The 23,554-nt window shown below is 42.9% G+C and overlaps 1 protein-coding gene across 3 annotated transcripts in view; it reads right to left on the bottom strand.

The window, feature by feature from the left end:
* The window catches only part of osbpl3b (oxysterol binding protein-like 3b), a 45,174-nt gene that overhangs the window by 19,187 nt on the left and 2,433 nt on the right, over nucleotides 1-23,554 (bottom strand). For 2 of the 3 annotated variants that reach the window (XM_061239059.1, XM_061239066.1), the window contains exon 2: nucleotides 2,305-2,498. In XM_061239059.1, coding sequence (XP_061095043.1) covers nucleotides 2,305-2,373 — 69 coding nt within the window. In that variant the 5' untranslated portion in view covers nucleotides 2,374-2,498. Of the gene's footprint in view, nucleotides 1-2,304; nucleotides 2,499-23,554 lie in introns of those variants that run through there. The other variant, XM_061239074.1, reaches the window with a different exon arrangement.

Below are 23,554 nucleotides of genomic sequence, written 5' to 3'. Positions count from 1 at the left end.
CCATTGACCACTGTGGCCTCCTTCAGAAGCACAAAATTTATTTTTCTGTACAGTCTGAATCTGAGCACCCACGTGCAGCAAGCCCAAATTACCAGCAGCAATCAGCCCTGAATAAGCGATCAAATATTTATTTATACTGCCTACTCACTGAGCTCATATAAATGTCACGGCAGTACTTTAAAATAATGAAGTATGTGACCTGAAGAAGTTACTTGACATTCTTGTTCAAACAGATGAATCTATTTTGAATGTTTTTGCACAGTTTTATCATTTTTGACTGCGTGTGTATATAGCCCCTGCAAAAAGGACTACTTTCTTTCCTAAATATTCTGTTACATTATAACCTCTCAGTTTGGAGTGCTTCTGGAATCTTCCTTTGCTCTGCCTTTCTACAGAGGAACTGGGACAAGTAAGCAAGGCAGACAGCAGGAGGTGTGGAGAGGGAGTGGGTTGGGGGGAGGGGGGGTGAATGGCCCAAATAAAGCCTCCATATCTGGAGGGCAAGTGAATATAGGGAGAGGGGAAGATATTTTGGTCTCTCGTTCTTTCTCTCTCTCGTTTGGGAAACTCACAGGTCTTTCATTCACAGAATCACGCGAATCAGATGAATGAGAATCATTTCAGATTCAAGGACAGCATTCAGTGTAAATGTCTTCATCACAAGGACATCTGACACATCTACTCCTGAAAAACTAATACAACTTCTCATAAACCGACCGTTAGCATTAATAAAACACTCAAATACATAATATTATAGCTTCTTTTACCAGAGGGTTTTATTTTCATTAACTTCCTTCCCAACAATCCTGTAATCAGATACTAACATGCACTACGCATCAGGGGATGGGCATACTGGTGAGACTGGTTGCAGCCATCTTGTGACATTGATATGGGAAATACTGCCCATTAGAGTGCATGGGAAACACTTCTGCTCTCTGTGTAATCAGCTTTGTGATGCAGCCCAGCGATGGGGTTACGCCTTGCAGCCTCGTATCCAGGTCAACGTGTTCACCTCAGAGAAGGTCGCTTTCTTTCTCTCCCTGGTCTTCATCGCACTTTCCTCTCGGCGTGCATTGCTCTTGTTACCCCCTTACAGGAAGTTACGTAACAAATAGCCATTTACGGCCGGCCGAGCAGATAACTCTGTGAAAATGATCGCCCTCTGTCAAACTCTACAGTCATCGACTGTAAACCAAAGGGACCTGTGCTTCTCCCTACTTATGTGAACTTCTGTAGGGTCGAGCTGCTCGGTGGTGATACACGGCATTAGAGTTTGACAGAGTGATTCTGTGTGACAGGCTTCATTTTACAAAAAAACGCTTCTGCTTGATTCAGCTGGATTCAGCATATGCCCTTTGGAGCCTAGAGATTAGAACAATGAAAGGGCTTCTGTGCACCATAAACACTCTATTTCAGAGGTGGTGCAGCTTAAAATGAGACTGTGTATTTCTACACGCTGTTTATCAGGAGTCCTGCCTCAAAAGAGATGGTTATGTTTGAGGTTTCAGACTGCTCTTTTGCAGCAAGCCTGGATCTGCTTAATAACCACACATAGTAAAGTATGGGGGTTTTAAGCTGGGTAAAGACAATTATAGCTGGCTGTCTTTAATCCAAGGGCCGGGCTTGTAAAACGTAGAAAAGTGCAACCTCTGCAGCTTGTTAAATTAAGACTGAAATTGTGGCAGACAGAATCCTTACAGGGTGGAGTAAGACAACAAAAGGGCCTTTCATACGGATAAAAAGATATCACAATGGATGTGGGCTAAGGTTGGAATTGTCTTTTTTGTAATGCTATCTGGCAGTTGTAATTCTGTTACTAGCCGTTGCTAGGCCTATGTGTGCATGTGTGTATGTGCCTGTGTGTGCATGTGTGTGTGCCTGTGTGTGCATGTGTGTATGTGCCTGTGTGTGTATGTGTGTGTGTGCACGTGTGTGCATGTGTGTATGTGCCTGTGTGTGCACGTGTGTATGTGCCTGTGTGTGTATGTGTGTGTGTGCCTGTGTGTGTGCCTGTGTGTGCATGTGTGTATGTGCCTGTGTGTGCATGTGTGTATGTGCCTGTGTGTGCATGTGTGTATGTGCCTGTGTGTGCATGTGTGTATGTGCCTGTGTGTGCATGTGTGTATGTGCCTGTGTGTGCACGTGTGTATGTGCCTGTGTGTGTGTGTATGTGCCTGTGTGTGCATGTGTGTATGTGCCTGTGTGTGCATGTGCGTGTGCCTGTGTGTGCATGTGTGCGTGTGCCTGTGTGTGCATGTGTGTATGTGTTCCAGGTGTGAAATGAGCGTGTGATGTTTTTGTTACCTGTCGGCTCTCGTGTTTGGAGGAGGAACTGCTAACACTGCGGGTCGGTGATGGTATTTTCTGTGACATGGTGGCGCTCCTCTCCTCTGAGTTCAGCTCATAGGCGGGCCCTCACTGTGGCTTCCACAGAGCAGGTTCTCATGCAGGGCATGTCCTCACTGGCCAGCATGAGGCATAGTTAGGGTGCTCGCTACCTGTAGGCATTGTGCAGAGAGAATGATACTTCAGTAAGATAATATGTCTCAAAACAGACAAAGAGCTGTATTTGGAAAACAGGTCATCTCTGTAACAAAGCATGCACATTTCTTTCCCGTCTGTGAGAGGACTGGGCGGGTGGTGATGGTAAGCTCAGTAAAAAGATGTGTGAAAGACGGACTGTAGCAAATGGGAGGTATTTATTCCCAGGGAGGGTGCTCAATATATACAGTGCAGATCTGACTGGAACCAAAAATACAAAATCAAAATAGAACACAAAAATAACAAAACAAACTAAATTAAGATATCACAGCCTATATTGCGGTACGCTCTCCGATCATTACCAAAACCAAGCATTTTTTTAACTGGCTGCTTAAGCCCTCCTTTTATACCCAGATTCTGGGTTAATATAATTAGCTCAGTCGCACTGTCACTTGGCAACTGTGTGGAATAATGACACATTATGGGGAAACTGCACGGTCAGGGCAGTTATGTGGAATGCTAAGTAGCATTACATGAGCCAACCTGTTAGCTGCCATTCATTCTTTCCATTGTTGCGGATGCACATCATTAACTTGACCGTTTTCCCTGACGTGGATATGCTAAATTCACAATAAAAAGCAAAGAAAATCTGGAAGGTATACAAATATCACGGGAAGGCAGTGATGAGTATCTGAAAATAGATTTTTCATCTTATATAGAAAGAAATAGATATTTATCTTAATGGGTGAAAATAGGTCTGAGACATATGAAAAATATTCAGTGTGTCAATCATAGCATGAGCGTCACTTCAAGCATTGTATTGTTTCCTATTTCCAAACAGTGTTGCCCTGACAACAAGGATGTAGGTGGTGTGAAAGACAACTGTCATCTTACCATGCTTGTCTATTTATAGTCTTCACATGAGGATATACTTGAAGTAACACAAACTGCAACGCTGCGCTTGCATGATGTAGAAAAGGTGTTCCAACATAGGGTTGGTTGAATCATGACATTAGTCATGGCAGGCTGTCATTCATTTTTATTCATCCATTTACGTTAAATATTCTGTCCTATAACAGGGTGCTGTTATTGTATTGCTGCAGATGATCCACCCCGTGGAACCATCCATCCATCCATCCATTATCTGAACCCGCTTATCCTGATCAGGGTCGCAGGGGGGCTGGAGCCTATCCCAGCATACATTGGGCGAAAGGCAGGAATACACCCTGGACAGGTCGCCAGTCCATCGCAGGGCACACACACCATTCACTCACACACTCATACCTACGGGCAATTTAGACTCTCCAATCAGCCTAACGTGCATGTCTTTGGACTGTGGGAGGAAACCGGAGTACCCGGAGGAAACCCACGCAGACACAGGGAGAACATGCAAACTCCGCACAGAGAGGCCCCGGCCAACGGGGATTCGAACCCAGGACCTCCTTGCTGTGAGGCGGCAGTGCTACCCACTGCACCATCCGTGCCGCCCCCCGTGGAACCACCTTATGAAATGGGTGTGTGGAGTGGTTGGGTGCAAACATGACGTGATTCATGATGTTTCACATTTAACTTCTGACTTCAGCGTGTGGTGCTGATTTCATGTCGATTTCATGTCAGACACACAGCAAGTTTAGAGCTCCATGACTACACTGCATCACTTTCTCAGAGAAAGCAACGAAAGCAGAAATACAGACAGAAGACTAAACATAGCACAATCAAGTATCAAACGATTATTAAACTGTTTGATGATTACTATGGATGCACTAATTATAGCAGAACACATAGTAGGTAGAGTGAATCTTTACAAAAAAATAAAACACAAATAATGGCTGAGAGCACAGCAATTTGCCTCCATTCTTCAATACAGCGTGTGAATTCTCTTAATCGGTTTTCAGTGAGTCACTGAGGAGTTCATAACTAATGAGCAAATGGGTGCAGTTAATTGATGTTCAGAGTAGCGTGCCAAACAAACGAGGAACAGCAAATCCCATATAAGTTATACACTTGAGAGTTCCTTCAGCCTGGGCGAAATAGTCCAGGTGCAGAGGGCACAGTTCGTTATGGTTTTTAATTTGTGTTTGTCCCAAAGCTTTGCAGCAGCGTGACAGTGCAGACCAGCCCTGGAGTTTTATTAGCCTGCGCCATGTTCCATCACCGCTAATGAGTCACACATCTCGGAGCAGAGAGACAGAGCCGTAGGCCCACTGTCACGGCACAGTAAGTAATGGGGTAGGAAGAGGAGCAGGAGACAAAGTGTCTGTCTGTCTGTCTGTCTGGGCTTAAGGAAGAGTCTGAGGGACAGGAGACACTGAACCAATCAGTAAACAAATGATATATGGAAAACTTGGGTCCCAGAGCTCAGCAGACAGGGACGAGAGCCCATTATTCTAAGTGCCCTTCAGAAAACACTGGGATTTATTCTCCGATATACCAAAAGGCCAAGGCAGATCTTTGGCAGCCATTAGGGGATGCATGGATTTTCTCCCCCACCTGAAACATAAACCATACTAACAGGAGTTTTAGCAAATTATATGTATATATTTTGTGAAGTGTAAGGCAATTAATCTAGACAAGGTTTGGTGCAAGAACAGCATAGTCTTGCATATCACACTGTACACACTCACTGAGAACGTTATTAGGTTTACATGTACAGCAGCTTGTTAATGCAAATATTTAATCAGCCATGTGGCAGCAACTAAATGCATCAAAGCATGCAGACATGGTCAAGACGTTGAAGTGTGATCTAAGTGACTTTAAGTGATGTAATATGCTTTGATTCAAATGGAACATCTTGACCATCACATAAAGCTGTTTGTAATGTTAGTGTAATCACCACTCCACTGGAACAGGAATATGCACCTTTAGCATAGAGAAGGCTCAGAGGATAAGGCCATCCCCCTAGGTCTCCATGGTGGAACGCACTAATGACTGTGACTCAGTGCAAGGCGTGGCCCCACACAAACATGCTCATTACCTGCAGAGAGGGAAACCTACTTCCTGTCTTTCGCTTTCTTTGTGCTGCTGTGTTTGGGTGTATTTTAAAGCACTGTACAAACTGATTGCCGTAAATTGTGGGTTCAAAAAACCTGAACATGATTTAACTACTGTATTTGTGCCAAATACCAAGATATAATAATATGAAGTGAAATGACAGATACCGTACGCTAGGGGACACATGCTTAAGAAACACAGGGTTTCCAGGGGGTATTTATGAGCTTGTCCCTGACCTTCCATTCATAGTGCTTCAGATCATTGCTTTTGGGAAAACATGTCTCAGAAATTACGCTGAATCAACTGCCCAGTGCCAGTAAATTCTATATTCTATTCTTACTTTAGACATTGTGTTATTTCAGTTATAAAGAACTTTCTGTCTATAATATGGCGCTACGCTTACATTTTCTGCCTAGCAGCTGTATTTCTGAATCCTACATGTCAGGACCAACCTACATGTAAGACTTCATACCTGGGGCTTTGGATTTGCTGGCTGTAAAGACATGTATATACATGCCTGGAGTAATCTAAAAGTGTGAACTGAAGTTTTCCTTCCAATTACCTCACCTCCACCAAGAGAGCGTAAAGGTTGATGGCGTATCAGTGCTACTGGGAATTTCATCCCTTGACAAATCACAGCTCAGCAGCTAGCAAATGTACGCACGTACTACTCACCTGGTCAACAAACCAATGGTACAGTTAATGTTAGCTATAAGAATGAATGATAGGAATGAGAGAAAGGGAGAATGTGTATGAATTTAAAAAACTGTTTGTACAACTAGGGTAAGCAAGTTCACTAAGCACTAATACAATAACCAATTTTACATTTGCGATCTGTTGTACCACTTACTGTAATTTTATTTATTTATTGTGTGGATCAGTAGAACATGCTCTGTTGCATAGTAATTAAAAACTGACTGAAAATGTTGAAAAATGTGGAAAAATACAGCAAAAGCTGTCTTCAGGCTATGGATCTTCTGGTTCCTTACATTGCTTGCCTGACATACTGTAGTTTTCCGAAAACAGCAACACAGCAACCGTTACCATGGAAAGTGTGGTGGCTGATGATGACATTGTGTGTCCATATTATTTATCACATTGACGACAAAAAACATGAAACATTAAGCACATCTCAGCACACATCAACACTTGAAAGACTTCTGATTTATAATTAATCCTGGTGAGCTGAATCGAATTAAAACCAACAAACAGCTGGTAATGGAGCTTTCACCACTACTCTAGACTGAAATCTTGGTTTACAGGAGTAGATTATCACCATACAGGACAAGACATACAAAAAACAAACAAACCAGTTCCTCAATTTTAGACTTTAATACCCATTCTTATCAAATGCAAAGGTAAATCGAGTAATATTACCAAATCATACAATGTCTTAAACTGGCCTAAATGCTAATATTGGCTGGGCCTGCTAGTTATGACTGAATGAAGAAGAATATGTCTCAGCAGTGTGGTGACTGCTTCAGCCAATTCTGTTCAGTTTCCCAATGGCAAATCCCCTCTTCAAAGGCTGGGAGGCACCAGCTGCCGATCTGCGGCTCTGCTATCATTTATTCATCCAGTTTCCACTGAACACTGTGCCGCTCGGTACACACGGCCACCCATCGGGCCGTTCCGTCTCCTAAACAACACCTCACGCTTCCTGTCTGAATGCGATGCGGACAAATGCCACCTGACCCGCCATGCCGCCGAACGCCTTTCTTCACCGGTTTACGCGAGACGCACACAAACCACCTCACTGCACCGCTGAGCCACAAATGTCAAGCATTGTGTGGCCTACATTCACTTTCAAACAGCCAATCTTCTCAGAAAACTCCTGAGGTGTTTCTGCATTTAAATGGAGAGTCATAAAGCTTTAAAAGTTCCATAAATCCCAAAAAATCCCGGGATATTATATCCGTACTTTACCCTTCATGCTGAGCATGGAAATGCAGTTAGCTTTTGAGAGCAGGGTTGAGCTGTCAAACAGCCGTTCACACTGGGAGAGTAATTTGCAGCAGGAGGCAAGGGGACCCAGGGATCTGTGTTTCAGAGGGCCCTGGCGGGGCTGGGTGAGTGGAGGGGGGTAGATGCACATTCTCTCTGAAGACAGCTGGTCACGATGAAAGATTAATGGACACACAAGGTGCAAGGTTCCCTCATCCACAGGACCACCCTCTCGCCATCCATTAATTATATAAATGAGAAATATGCATGCCTTTCACACACACACACACACATGCATGTGCACTCAAATACACACATGCTCACACAAACGGGCACCCAAGTATGTATGAATGTACACACGCAAATTGACACACACATGAATGCACTCCCTTCTGAGTCCCTACATAGGTTTTCTGAACAGAGGAATAAGCACACACACACATGCACACACAGGTTGGTGCAAACCCAGTGGCCTAATGATAGCGTAGGACAGAGAACATCAAGGTATGACTGGCTTCACGCAAATCTGTGCCTTCCGAAGTTTTCTTCAGACCTACAGAATGACATAAGTTTGGTCTTTAGCTGACAGGATGACAGGATGAGTGCAGAATGGCCTGGTCACAGAAGGGCACACATTGCCTCTCACATGTTCCCTATCTCAGCCTTCAGGACAAATGTGGATGTGTACAGGCTGGGCCTCATGTCATCCGCTGATTCACCACGAGCAAGGAGAGAATCCACACTGCAGCTCAAAAAGACGTGACTAAGGGCTCAAAGAGGAAAGCAGAACCTTCCCAGGTCACCGGGACTGGAAACGAGTAACGCTGCGGTGGAGAGAATCGCATTTATAGACATTTCCGTGCCTTCCTAAAAAGAAACACAGTGTCCTGACAGGACGCTGTGTCAGTGTTCACGCGGGGAGATGAATGATCCTTACTCAGGGACGAGAGCCCCTTTGTGAAAGGCTGCCAGGAAGATTGAGCAACTACACTACCACAGAATGTCAGCAGACCCATCTTCACAAAGAGAACGCATGGGAGATCACCAGAAAGCAAGCTCTCTCGAAATCAAAAGAATAAAAGGAGAAATTAAGAATACAGTTTTAAGATACTGTGGATAGCGGGGCTATTAAAGCCTAATTACACATGCTTCATATACTAAGCATGAAACACTGCAGATGTTGCTCGGTCAACGATACGTTATCAATGGGCAATATGGGTCTCAGCTGTAACGAGATGTCAGATTAGCAGCTTCCAGAGAGGATAAACAGTGTAACGAATGAAATATTGTTTGTCTAATGATCAGTGTGTTCTCGCCCCTCAGCATATAAAATGACATGGTAACCAGTGGCATGGCTTCTGTTTGGCTGTTCATAAGGTGGGAGGGGGGGGCATACCTGGAAAAGGAACACAAAATGTAGTGTTATGGCGTGGGCACTTGGGCATGTATGGCTGCCATTGGAACTTGCTCACTTGCCTTTATTGATTATGTGGCTGCTGATGGCAGCATCAGGATGAATCTTGAAAACTAAAAAGATCAAGAACACTCTCCAGGATATAGGCATATACTAAAATAAAGAGAAGACTACAATAGCATAACCCTGGAGGTATATCCTCAATGATGTGACTACTGACAGAGGCAGCAAGATTGTACAGAAGAGTATAGAAACATATCTGCTGAGATCCAAACAAATTTCACAAAAAAAACATTTGATGGCCCTTCACCCTGAAGCAAGACAATAACACCACACTAAACCTACCAAGGAGTTTGTACAATTTTCTTGACTGCCCAAGTCAATCCCCCAACCTGAATACAATTGCATTTCACTTACTGAAGACATGACTGAAGGCAAAAAGCCCCTGCCACAAACTAGAACTGAAGATGACAACTGGCAGAGCATCAGCAGGGAAGATACCCAGTGCCTGGTGATGTCTATGAGTCACAGACTTCAGGCAGTCATCAAATATGAAGGATTTTCAACCAAGTACAAAATATGATCTTTATATAAGATTGTGTCAACTTGTCCACTTACTTTAGGTCCCCTAAAATGGGGGGACTATGTATTAAGGACTGTAATTCCCAAATAGATGTAAATACCCTGACAGTCTGCACTTTCATATTCATGAAGCTTCATTTCCAATCCAAAGTGCTGCAGTGAAAGAACCAAAACCACAAGAAAACACTGTCCAAATATTTATGGGCTGCACTGTATATGAATGGCCAAATATACATAAAAACCACTCACCACACATGTAAGTGCACACATCCATGCACACATACACACACACACACCAAGAAACACACAAAGGGGCAGCCTGTAGCCTAGTGGTACATGACTGGGACAGGGACAAGTTGGTAGTTCAAGCCCTGGTGTAAATCTGCTGTTGAGCTCTGGATAAAAGCATGAGCTAAATAACACATTATTATTATCCTCCTTGACCTGTCCGCAGCATTTGACATGGTCAACCTCATGATTTCCACCCTGGAGATGGGCATTTCTGAGGCTGCCCTCTCTTGGTTGCATCCTATCTAGCAGATCTCTGGTCTTTATCCCCTTCTCACAGGAGTCCCACAGGGCTCTGCTCTGGGGCCTCTGCTGTTTTCCTTCACACAAGATCTCTTGGCTCAGTAATTGCATCACATGGCTTCTCATATTACTGTTATGCTGATGATACTTCCCTGTCTTCCTGTCTTCCCCTTCCTCTGCCATACAGGTCAATGAGAAATATCTGCCTGCCTGGCTAACATCTGATCATGGATGGTCAGGCATCACCTGAAGCTCAACCTCAACAAGACAGAGCTGCTCTCCATCTCTCACAGAGCCTCTCAGTCACCGTTGATGGTACTACAGTGGCAGCCTACCGCTCTGCTAGGAACCTGGGGGTGGACAGCTGGACTTCAAAGAGCAAGTTACAGTAACATCACAGACCTGCAGGTTCCTTCTGTATAACACCAGGAGGACCATATATTCCACACAGGTACTCATCCAGGTCTCCCATCCAAGTACTAACCAAGCCCACACCTACTTAGTTTCAGCCACATGGCAGTACCTCAAGTTGAAGTTGTCTCGGTATGGCCGCTACAGACTTGGCCTATCTCGTGTATTGAACAAATCTGCATCTCTGTAATTAAATACATGAGGTCTGAGAAGACACAGAAATTACATGTTTTGTTTTTTTAATCAGAGACCTACAGATTCCAAATAAAGCCTCACATGCATTCATTAAAAGACTTTAAAGTTCCTCTTCCTTTGCCAGGCACATGCTGGCCCATTCTGACCATGCTGTCAGGACAAAGGGCCCAGAACTCCGTGGCTGTTTACTGGAAACTGGGCTCCACCCAGGACATGAGTCACTGCCAGGCAAGTTGAAAACACTCAGACCTCCCCCCAGCTCAACTGTGGTTACGGAATGAGATTCGACAGCATGGCATTATGGAAATAACCCAACAGTCAGAACAGAAATGGTTTAAGTCTTCACAGCTACTCTCAACCACTAAGGAGAGAGTTTTATTCTGATAAACTAACTGCACTTCAAAACATTCTTACATATAGCTTGAGAACAAATGGTAGAGTGCAACAGTGGAGAGTGAAGTACAGAATAAAATACAAAAGAGCAGAGAAAAATACACATGCCAATATGAATCAGCGACAGCAGGTTCACTGCTATTTTAAATCCACACTAGTTAGAAGAATGAAAAGCAAGAAGCGTTCGGATCATGTGCCCAGTGCTCTGTGACTCCTGCTTAATGACCTTGCCTGTCCATCAGCTCGAACGAACTGAGCAAGACGGCCATCCCAAAAGGCAGAGAGAGAGTCAGACAGTAAGACCTAGGGGGTGAAGAGAGAGAGAGAAGTAGCTCAACCCTCCCTCAAGCTGGCTTGGATCTGTAGAAGAATCACAGAATAACCTTCACACAGTGCTCATATTCACACACCAATTCCAACATGAAGGAAATGGTGTAAGTATGTAGTGACACTTGGGATGTGAGAATAAAGCATTTTGTCACTCCCATGAAAGCCTCTAAAATCCCCATCAGAACCAGCCAACATGAAGGTTCAACAAAGCCATATTATCTATGAGGAACAGAGCGAAGAGAGAGAGAAAGAGAGAGCATACAATAATGCAATGAATTTTAAAAACAACACACTCTCACAGAGCAGACTCTACCAGCATCCAGTTGGGTAGTAACATTTTTTTCTGCATTAGGTATGTGTGAGATCATTATGAACTACCAGAGATGCTGGTGGAGAGGCTCTCAGTGTTGTTTGCCAAAACTTGTGGGGATATGCTTTTGATATACAGTAAACCAAATGAAACTTATCTCTGCCAATATTACATTTCCATTAGGGAGGACTGCTATATTTATAAAAGGAGAAGGAGTTAAGCAGCCAATCACAAACGTGTCCTCTTCAGTAGAGGGCATGCAGGGCCGACCAATGCTACTTTACATGGGAACACAGGGAAAAAGGAAAGCCAACAAAAAACAAAAAAAGCATCCAATTATTTCAACTTAGTCTATTTCAAAGGATAGGAAGGGAAAGCTTTGTTACAAAGGAAGAGAAATAATTATGTTTAATATTTCATTTTTTCCCATCAAAACACTTTCTGATATTGTTTACGCAGCCTGGGTCTGTTTGTAGCTGTGCCAGTGAGGCTTTTTTTTATTTTTTATTTGAGCGTGACAGGGAGGGAAACTGCATTTGTGGTGGAGTGAGAGAGCGAGGCCTGTCCTGACCCCAGGGCCATTTAGAAAATGTTATTCATTATTTTCAAATAAAAACAATGCCCGTACAGTTACCCTGTAGTTCTGCATGCAGGCAATTTAGCGTTTCACCTCACTTCCTCGTCAATATACACTTGGTACTCAGTGGGGATTCACTGGAGACAATATCAGCCTTCACTACTACAGGAAGAAGAGCTATTTTTTGTGTGAAAAAAGCAGGCAAAAACTGCCTTTCATCTACTGGAGGAAATGAATAGTATAAAATGGAACAACAAAGAGAAGCGCTGAGATTTTTGGAGATCAGTCTGCAAGTTGAGGCGAGCGGGTGGCACTGCAGAACAAAAACAGTTCTCAAAGAATTCACGGCTGCAAATGCCAAGGGTGTCAGGGAATGGGAGCTGAACTGACGAAAACAGCTTATGATGAAGGGAAGATTCAATGGCCTTTTCTAATGAACTTGTTTTATGGAAAATATGAGGAATATTTATTAGACAAACAGCTTTACTTTCTAGAGTGAACCATTATAAATAAGGGAGCAAGTGCTGTAGAAACGAAACAACGTTTTTGGCTATGGTGTTTTCCACAGGATAAATGCACCTTCTTCAGCTTAACAAGTTTTCACACTTGCACTATTAACCTGAGCCAGTCCTTCTGTAGAATTGCCTTTTGGCTAACCGCAGGTAAAGGCTTAGCTGACCTACAAGCTAAAAGGAGCAGGCTACATGCCTCAGGTGTCCCTCCAGCTTCTGTCATTTAGACAGCAACAATGAGGGCAGAACAGTGCCCCTTGGCATCCACGGATCATCTGACGCCGTGGAGCCGGGTGGCTGAAACTCCAGCACGTGTGGAAAGTGCAAGGATAAAATATGCATGGTTAGCCGGCTTCTCCGAAAAAGTTTTGTATTTCATGTCGATTGCATTATTTAAATCTCGCTGACTGAAATGTAACATTCCAGCCTCTCACTTATGGGAGGAGGTCGGCTTAATGGCTCCTTGTTTGACGGAAAAATGCGTCTTTGATAAGAGCAGCCGCTCCACTTAGTGCTGGCAGAGGCCAGTTTCACTGAGGCAGTTCTGTCAGAAAAGCTCCTTTGCAGCGTGCTGAAGAGAACAGAGCCGCAGTGTTTCTCATGCAGACCAAACAGACGACATGGGGCAGACTAAATGTGTCACCAATCCAAAACGTAAGGCAGCTTAGCCAATACATTGAAACATATCTACTTGGCTAATAAAGAGCTTACAATTCTCAAGACCATAATATCTAGGTCTGATACTCTTCTTAGAAGCTATAAACTGCTTATTGGCTGTTTCAGAGTGATAATCTCACACCCATATGGCAATACCGAGACTTTAGGACACCTCAATAAGCATACAGCCAGTGCATAGACATAGTGGAGAAAGATATTGCTTGAGGTGGCTTTCTGGGTTGTGGCTTTTTCAGGTATCATTATATAAGCAATGCATTGAATAAGTAGATAACAGAGACCTGTTTTGTAACACTAGCCCTCTCAAATCTACCTTTATCTTGCCTCCAGTCCACCTGGCCCAATGTCCCCTGAACATCTGAGGTCACTCAAGAATCCCTGCCATTGCAGACGGATAGCTTACTTTCATTGTCAAATGTCACAAATCATGCTTTTTCGATGATTAATCATGGTGTTATTTTTCAGAAACATCTCAGATTATGTGCGATACAACTACTGTTTCAAGCCTACTAGAGTCTACGTTTAGTACCGTTGAAGTATGTTTCCCATTGCAAATCTGCCATCTCTGTAGCTGCATAATTAGTACATTGCCCATCCCAGTATATACCAGACTATCATGTTCACTTTCTTGTGTTATTAACATCTGGATCAATAGAGAAAACACTATGGCACTGACAGCTCTATGGGCAATAGCTCTGGAATTAGAAAATGAGAAAAGTAGCAAAAAAAAAATTATCCAGGGACTGCAGAGTGGTGCTCTTCTGAGGCACTTACTCTTCTTCTTAGTTCTGTGATGTGACCCACAACATGGCACAAGGCATAATTGGCGATGGCATTGCCCATGGATGGAGATTTTGGTGATCAGGGTCGACTATCTGCAATGTTTAGCTTCTGTTGTGGACATAGTGATGGCTTTCTGCACAGGCATTATGGCCTGGTGTAGCTAGCAGCAAGATAATAACTGGAGGCCTATACAGAAATACAGTAATATAATAAATGTTTCTGGTTAGAAATGCTATTGCGCAATTCTCATTTCACTCCATAAGGCCTATTCCCTGCACAACCAACAGAACGGCTCATTAAAATGAAGGTTTTGGCTCCCATGCACAGGACATCTGGCACACTGTTTCCCTCATAATGTCCTTAACATAATCATCCTCAGTCAATTATTTAGTTAGCCTTGAAACTCTCAGTTGCTGAGAAACATATACTATATTCAAATATTACAGCTTAGAGCCAACATTATTTTCCTCAGTGCTATTCAAAAACAACACCTGCGGGCTGGATTAGCCTCAAACTGCTATCTGGCATCATTCTGTGCATGAATTTGTGTTCATTTATTATAAAAATGTTTTAATAAACAGGTTGGCAGTGAGAAAGCACCTCTCAGCACAATACCCTGCTTGACCTGGTTTCACCCTTTCACAGCAACATGGTCAGAGGTAAACCTATCAATGTGAACAGCTTAACGGCAGGCTGATAATACGACTGACTGAGAGCCAAACTTCAAAAGTGACATTTCCTGTCCTCTACTTTTGAAGTGGTCGGGAGTCCACCACAGTGGGGATCGATGCAAACGATGTTCCGACTGGAATAAAATGTGCGAGATGTCAAGGCATCATTTCTGCAAGACCCATTACTGCTTGATCTCTGCTCTTCTGTGATGGCATGCTGCTCTGGATGAAACACAAGCATATATATCCATATTGCAAAAAGTAAGAGGGCCTCATTGCAGTCCTTAGTGTCCTCCTCCCTTTTCCCAGAAGGTACTGCTGCAGCAATGCTGCAGCAGGCTGAAACAGATAAGCACGCAGGTGGATAAGCTTCCACTCCTGTTCTTTCTCCATCCTGTGGGGCGACCTGTCTGCTCTGTTAGGTGCAGTAATTAATCACACATTCCCTCGCTTCCACTCTTCCTCTGAAATACAGGCCAGTCCTGCAGACCGGCGGAGTGGTAGGCAGAAAATAAAGGGTGACAAAAAACAGAAGCCAAACGGACAGCAGACCAGCTGGGCAGCTGAGGGCCGAGAACAAGCCAGAACCATGAAACACCGTAAAAGGGATTTCATAGCTGTTTGGAGTAAAGCTTCTGTGCCCTCATCTAAAATGGACGGTAATTTTCTTTTTGAAAATGATGTATTCTAACCGTGTGCATATGTGAAACTATAGCAGACCAGAATCACTGTGTTACTTTGGACTGCTGCTTTATCACTGAGGTACAGCCAAACCAGAACTCTCCATGGGCCAATAATAAGTATGAAATAAATGTAAGACCGAGGCTACGGGCAGCTAATTTCATAATCTCACAAGGCATTTCTTGAGCACTGGAACCGAGAGCAGGTGTGGCGCGGAATGTGCGAGACCGCTCTGTGCCCCTGTGCCTGCATCTCCATGCAGAGCGCCGATGGGCTCCATGTCTCTCCCGAGCTGCCACGGGCGCCTATCACAGTCTGCCAAGCCCAGCAGGCCTCCGTCCAAGGAGAGCGCTCAGCAGTAAATACAATCAGTTCTGGATGAGAGACAGACAAGCACTCTGAACAGTTTGCACCCTACCACTTCCCATCAGTTACAGGGCTTATGTCGGCTTTGACTCTCCCTCTCCCACAAATCTATCCAGATCCCAGTCTGATAGCCACTAACTGAGGGGTGGGGTTTTCTCTCTTTGTTTTTTCCGTCAGATCATGATTACAGTGTCTCTCTCAATCTAATCCCTCCCTCTCTCAGTATGTTTTGCTCCACTGTTTTCTCTCTCCCCTCTTCCCTTTGAAAGGAGTGAGTCACATGACTGACCTGTGTCTCATAGTGAACCGTATCAGGAACAGCGCACATCCTGTCAATTGCCCACATCCTCCACCATCTCTACTCTCTGGGTGTCAGTCTTCCCATCCCCAGCGTGAAGCAGGCTTGTGTTGCAACAAACTCTCATTACGGAAGACCTGCACAACAGGACACATTTGCACAAGCAGCGGTGCAGATGCAGGACACGTGTCCCCATGTCAGCTCTATCCCTCAGAGGCTCTGGAGTGTGAGGGTCTACAGTCCAGGGCAAAGGTCAGAGCCCACTTGTTCTTTTATTCAATCTCCAGTCAAATCAGCCATCCAGTGCAAATTTCAGTGTCAGATAATAATGCAGGAAACAGTTTATCAGTAATCGTTCACTCCTTCTTTTGTGCACCCTACTACCACTTTATGGCTCCCGTCCTTCCCATCAACAAACGTGTTACAGCAACAACAAAAGTTGTTACCAAAAGTTTCAATGATGTTAATGAAACACACCATTGCTGTTCTGCAGGGTTTTTTTGATGTGCATTTAAAATGGCTAAAGAAGATGTTTCTGATGTGATTAGATATAAGAAAAGGGTATTAGGATGGTGAAAGTCAAAGGAAAAAAATATTAAAAGTTCAAAAGATTATCGCAAGATACAGAAATATTGGGCCTCCAAACAACCTGGTCGACCAACAAAAGTATCACCATCACAAAGACAACACAAAATAATTTTATCTTTGAAAAATATCAAGCTCTACCGTCGCTACAGATCAGAAGAAATCCACAGTTGTTTATGTCAATCCCTCCGCTGTGAGAAGACAACTCAATGGATCTGAAAGGATGTGTGGCTGTCAAAAAGGAAATAAACAAGAGGAGAGAGTTTGTACAAGTATACCGACTTGGTGATTTGGTGACTGAGGCATCATGAATGCTGATGAATGCAAACAAATCTTAACAGATGATGTAATCCCCTCTGGATTGATGAGAGTAAATCCAGTTCAACAGTGTTTAATGTGTTTGTGATTACTTGGATAAAGAGAAGCAGGCAGACTAACTTGTAAACACTTTTCAGGTGTTTACAAGAAGCATGGAAAAACATCCCTGCAGGTTTAATTAAAAAACTCAAAGCAAGTCTCCCAAAAATAATGGAAGCTGTAAAAAAAGGAGGGACACACTAAATACTTATAAAATTATATTGTGAATAGTTGTGGAAGTCTTTGTATAATTTTGTGTGAAATATATGCCTGCACTTGCACAAAATAAATTAATTGCACTTAATTGCACAAAATAAATGAATTGCACTGTTTTCACTGTAAAGTAAATACAATAAAGTATTTTCTGACTGCTGTACAGTGCTATGGCTCATAATAACCTCATACCAAAGAAGAATGTTAAATTCTGAAAAGCCATAAATGAGACTCCAATGACGACTGAACAACATGGGAGCAAAATAAATTATTTAATCAGGAAAGAGCAGATATGAAGAAATCCAATCCTCCTGAGATGATGAGACCACATTCAGACAGTTGCAACCATTGCCTGCCCCAAACTCTGGAGCCAGAACAAACATCATTCACACTGCACATTCATGCAAATTATACATGATACACACACCCACACACACAGAAATCCACTTGAACCTATTGGCTCAGGAAACGATTTAGTCCTACCCTCTCATGGACCCATGTTCAGTCTCAAAATGTTTTTCAATATCCTATTAGCATTTAAATGGCCATCAATTTGGGCTCAGGATGAGATTACTGTGGGTAATGTGAAAGCAGAGCAAATTGTGTGCATTTGCGCTTTCTTAACTCAGTTGGAGAAGTGGCTTTACAAAGGAATTGCATTCTGAGCAGGACTTACTGAATGTTGAACTATTTATGCAGGTTACAATCTACAATGTTCACAAAAAAACTTTCACAAAGCAAAAAAAAAGGATGCATAACACAACTGCATAATTATATGAATACCAATTTGCATTGAAAAGGCAAGCCAAACAGGCAAGCTAAAATACTGTAGGTCATTTCTATATCGTTCGCCAAGATTTTACACTATTCATTGGGGGAACTAGCTAATAGTACCAGATGTTTGGCACAGGTACTGAATGTACTGAGCACAGGTTGTCACTTGACTAAGCAACATTAGGCTGACACACATGCACAAAACAAACACTCATGTTTATTGGTGGTTTTGGCTGTCCCTTTCATCAGACAAATGAGCTGGCATAAATACAACAAAGCTTTCCGTCGCTGTGAGGGGTAGGGTCAGCAGCGTCTGTTGTGAATGGCTGCCACACCCCAGATCAGGGAATACTGGCCGCAGGTGATTCTTCTTTGTTCAGGGTTTCCTGCCGTTATGTAGCCTTGCAGCAGAGCGGTGGACATCTCTCAGCGCTTGGATATTTAATGAGTCATTTCCCCACAGACCCCGCCCCCCCTGCCTCTCCACATGTTGCATTCAGAATGGAAGGTAGTTCCCTCTGTGGCTGTCTCTAAAATCACAAATGTTTCACGGGCAGTTGGCCAACCCAGGACATCTAAGAGCCATTTAACCCAGCTCTGACCCTTCATTCATGCAGATCCACACCATCATTGTCGTTTTCCACATCATTCATTTGCTATATTATATCACATACAGTTCAAATTTGGAATAATCATTTTTATCATTACATGCCCAGTCAAATATTTTGCCAAATGGCGAATGGCTGTACTGGCAGAAGACTAATGTTTTGTTATTATTTGGTGTAAAATATTATTACATGCAAATGAAACAGCAATGTTTGCAACAGTAACCATTTCTAAAAGAATGCATGCATTCATAGTATCTTAATGGCATATACATAGAAAAGCCTCATGGGTAAGTTTGCTCTTTGTGTGTGCCACATTTACTGCTATCAATGATATAACCAAATACGAGACTTATACTGCATAGCACCACCAGTCAATGCCAGTCAGTCATACAGACCGAACACACTATATAGTACATGTGCCATCAAGATTGTAGCCGCATTCACAGCAGTTGTAACAGAGCTGCACACCCACCTGCAGCCATGGGAAAGTCCCATAATGCTGACTAATACAGACAGGCATGTAGGGCCTGTAAGGCCAATAAGGGCCTTCCCCTTACTCACGAAACACAAGACGCAGCCTGATCACTGACTGACAATAACATAGATTATATATCTCTATATATCTGATTTATTCATTCATTTTGGCAGATGGAATCCATTTTAAAGTGATGGTGTCAATATCACAGCAAAAAATAAAAACAAATGAACAGAAGAGAGCCAAAGATGGGCGTCCTTCTCTGAGCAATGTAAAAATACATTGTACGTGCCTGATTAATATGAAATTAAACATCATCTTCAAACCCTTCCCTGGTGTAAAATCCAGCTATGGCCAGCTTGAAATGACCTGCTCCCCAGCTGTTTTTTCAGCAGGGTTCACTTCTCCGAGATATCAGAGCACCTCATTTCACAGTGGCAGGATGCAAATGTGCTTTGAAGTTCTCTGCTTCTTTTTTTGTTAGCCATGACCAGACCTCCTCACCCAAAGCCCTTTGAAGGATAGGAAGTGTTTATCTTTGCAGAGCATGTCATTACCATCAAGTTTATAGCTGAAGTACGGCAGCTAATGATGTACTTCAAACCTGAGATTGCAGCATTGTAAAACATAACAAGACACTGAAACATGCCTTCTCTCGGCTATCAGCCTCAAAGAAAAATAAAAAGGAAGATAAAAATAAAAAGGAAAACACCAGACAAATAAAGCACAGCATTATTATATAACCTTCAAATTTGATTTACTAAAACAGTGGTACTTATGTTGGCCATGAAATAATATTTGTTGTCATTTTCAATTGTGCAAAAAACATTTCATAATGGATGGGTTTTACGAAATACGTGGAATATTTTATGTAATTTGGCCCAAAAGCAATAGTCGTTTTATAAAAAAAGATGGCTTTGTGTGCTGCAGACAGATCTGAGTAAAACAACATTTTACCCCAGAAAAGGAGATCATCATTGCTGTGAATTCCCTGGCACTAAAGCTCTCTTAATATTTAATGTGAGTGGTTTTATCTCAGAGTCTACAGTTTCCCCACAAAAAGTAAAATTGGCCTCATAACCACCCACTTCTCCACAATCAGGAACAGCTCTAGAAACTGTTCTAACATGCTCCTTTCCAGACCTTATGCTTAACTACAACCAAATTACCAATGAGGGTCCAGAAACATTAGCAGCAAGCGTAATTGGAAGCCATAAACAAACAGATCAAGTCTATTCATGAGGCCCCGTTTAATTTCCCTAACTGATGCTTAAGTCTTCTGTTACTTACATGTTATTTAGCCGCAAGTGCAGGCATTTGCTTGAAAGTGGTCATTCAGATACTTAAACAATTCCATTATGTATGAGGACAAAAGAAAAGTGCTTCACATTAGGGAAACCTAATGGAACAAATCTCCTGTTTCCAGATATAATGGAATAAAGGCTCTTGACATCCTGTTCAGTTTTTCTTGCACTTTGAAAAAACAGGATGAGGCACTGGCCTAGAATTTAGAGCTTTCCTCCACCTGGCTCACGGGCCTTGTGATGATTCGCTTGGTGAGAAGAACACAAGGTGCTACAGTATGTACTCTGTAATTTAGTACATTTTCCTTCAAAAAGGTTTATTTTTGCAATGTTGACCTCATTCTCGAGATGTTGCCCTGTTTCTTCACCAATGTGCAAGTCTGCTGCCTCATGACCATACGCAGAGGGACAGGTCTGTGGGACCCGGCCTACAGTGGCAGAGAGGCCTGTTTCACCCAGCCCCCCTGAGGGTAGAGCCTTCTCTACAGCACATTCCAACCTCTGCAGGCCCTGGGTGGAATATGTGTGGTATGTGTGGGAAAAGTGCCAAGAGAACATCCTTTTAACATGATTATAAGAGCCCTCTCTGTACTTTCATCCAGCTCACATGACTAGACCCCCTGTTTTGTGTGGTGATTAAATAAAGATGGAATTGTGCACAAACTGTTATGAAATGGCAATATTTAATTACTATGAAATGTACTCTAACAGAAGTTCCACGATGCTAATGACTGATCACTGTGGTGAAGTTAAAGGGAGGCAGTGTAGTGTAATGGTTAGGGAACTGTGAACCTTGGCACCCAACGGTTTGATTCCCAGGTAGGACACTGCCATTGTCTCCTTGAGCAATGCACAGCATTTCTCCAGCTGTAAAAATAGGCACTGTGTAAAACATAAATTGTGTAAGTGTCAGTAATGTATTGCAATGATTGCTGATGAAAGAGACCTCTAAAAACAAAAAGGTAAGCATTAATCCTGTAAAGTAATACCATCTGGACCAGGAGCCCTATCTCACAGCAGAGAGGCTTTTATCTCAGTCTAAAAAGTGGCAAACCTACTGTCGCAAGTTATATCAGCCAGCTTTAAAGACATGAGAGAACTTGGCAGTCTAAAGATGCAAGAGAGGTTGAACAGCTCTTCCTTCACCCTGCCAACAGACAGGATTCACTCTGGAGTCTGGCTGGCTGATAACAGCACCATTAGGTCCAGAACAGAAAGGCCCACACATGCTCAGTGAATGCAAAAAAAAAGGATGTTTTTAATAAACAATGCAAATAAATGCAAAAAAGTGTTCTAATAACACCACCATCATAGACACATGAACTGGTATGCACCTGGGCCATAGCCTAATGTGCCTCCCAGTGCTTCCACTTCAACTTTCACACGAGTGACAGGACTATTCATCACTGCTCCCCACAATACTGCCATTAGACTCGCAAAGGCTGAGGCCCATTCATAACATTTGTAGGATGTATAAAAGTTCTGCTATTATTGTGTGCCTTATTACCTATCAGTAGCAAAAGTGTGCAACTAACTGTAGATATTCAGCTCTGCTTAAGTTATTTCAGGGCACAGGAGGTTAAAAAATACTCTGGTGCTGTCTATGTGCTCCTGTGCTAAATACGGAAGTTCAGTTTTTCATAATGGCCTTTCGTGAATATTCAAAATAGCATCACTGTAGTGAATCCCAAAGAGGGAATAGAACCTGTATTTCAGACACCACAGGTTCACAGGTGGTGCCTATATTAGAATCCACTTGTCCCACCCATTCACCTACGCAGCCATTCCTTTCGTGCGTCACGGGAGAGAACAACACCTGGCTTGGAGGATCCACTCTGAGCAGCCGTTACCCCAGTCCCAGATCCACTGTCGTACAGTTAAACATTCCAACCAATGTTCCCTAACATCCTTTTCTCTCAGATCATTAGATGAGGTAAACACAGCCAGAACAAGCAGAGCGAGTCAAAACCCACAAATGCTCCTCCCCCCCACAAAAGCCTGCACAGTTACAGTAAAGAAAGTGACTGAACCTCTAACAAGCAAAAGCCATTACACTATCGCAAGGCTGTTTACCTAACTTGAGTTCTACTCTTTAAATCTGTGTCCATGGCAACAGTGGTTGTAGAGTTGTGGCTTACGCCAGTTCTTTCTGTGTTCATGGCAGTATTTATTTTTCTCATAGAGGAGCAGATGACCTGCTTAGCTGCAGCTCTATAGACACATATTTGCAATGCAAACTTCTGTTGAGAAGCAAACATAACTATTGGCAATAACATACAACATTGGGAACAGAGACTGTCAATCTGTAAACATTTTATGGGTAATCCATGAGCACGCTGATTTATTTATTACCAGTGTAACAGAAAAATGCTGAACAGTTCCTTATAATAGCACCTTTAATTGCAATAGCTCTGTATAACTGGCCTGACATGAGTCAGTAACAAGAAGTAGTAGTCAGAATGCACAGCACATTCACACAGAGTGAGCAGCCTCTATTTCTTTATCTAAAGGAATGTTGTTCTTATAGCAAGGATGGTTAAACACAATGATGAAAATAGCCTGTAACTGACTGACATAAAGGAGAAACCATGTCTAAAATTCAGCACAGCCTACTGCATTCAGCACATAGATGATGAATGAATTTGTGAAAGTATTTCATAACTGAAACACATGTTTCCACCACAAAAAGAGGGCAGAGATCTACGTATAGCTCAACCTCTGTATAAGACACTGCAGCAAGGACAGGAGTCACTAGGTCAAGGGTCACAGAGGCAGAAGTGATGTTATTGGAAGCTCATTTGGGGAAGACGGAGGTGAAGAAAAGACAAGCACCGGGGGTTATCTGAACAGATAGGCTTAGGGGGAGGTAAAAGGGCAAAGTCAATGGGTGAAATGTTTGAATAGCCTACAAGTCCATTACACATTTCTGGATAGTTGAGAGCTTCAGATTTCTACATGCAATCAACCAAATATTATCCTTAGCAGAGGATAGCCCCACCCCAAACACTCCTCCATAACTCTAAAGAGGATGATGAAGATGCATTCTCTGTACCAAATGGTGCTAGTAACAAGCATACCACCACTGACTATAGA

The sequence above is a fragment of the Conger conger genome, chromosome 1, assembly GCF_963514075.1.
Source record: "Conger conger chromosome 1, fConCon1.1, whole genome shotgun sequence".
Classification (NCBI taxonomy): Eukaryota; Metazoa; Chordata; class Actinopteri; order Anguilliformes; family Congridae; genus Conger; species Conger conger.
Note: the sequence above shows the minus strand (reverse complement) of the source record. Positions and strands in the feature narration are given on the sequence as shown.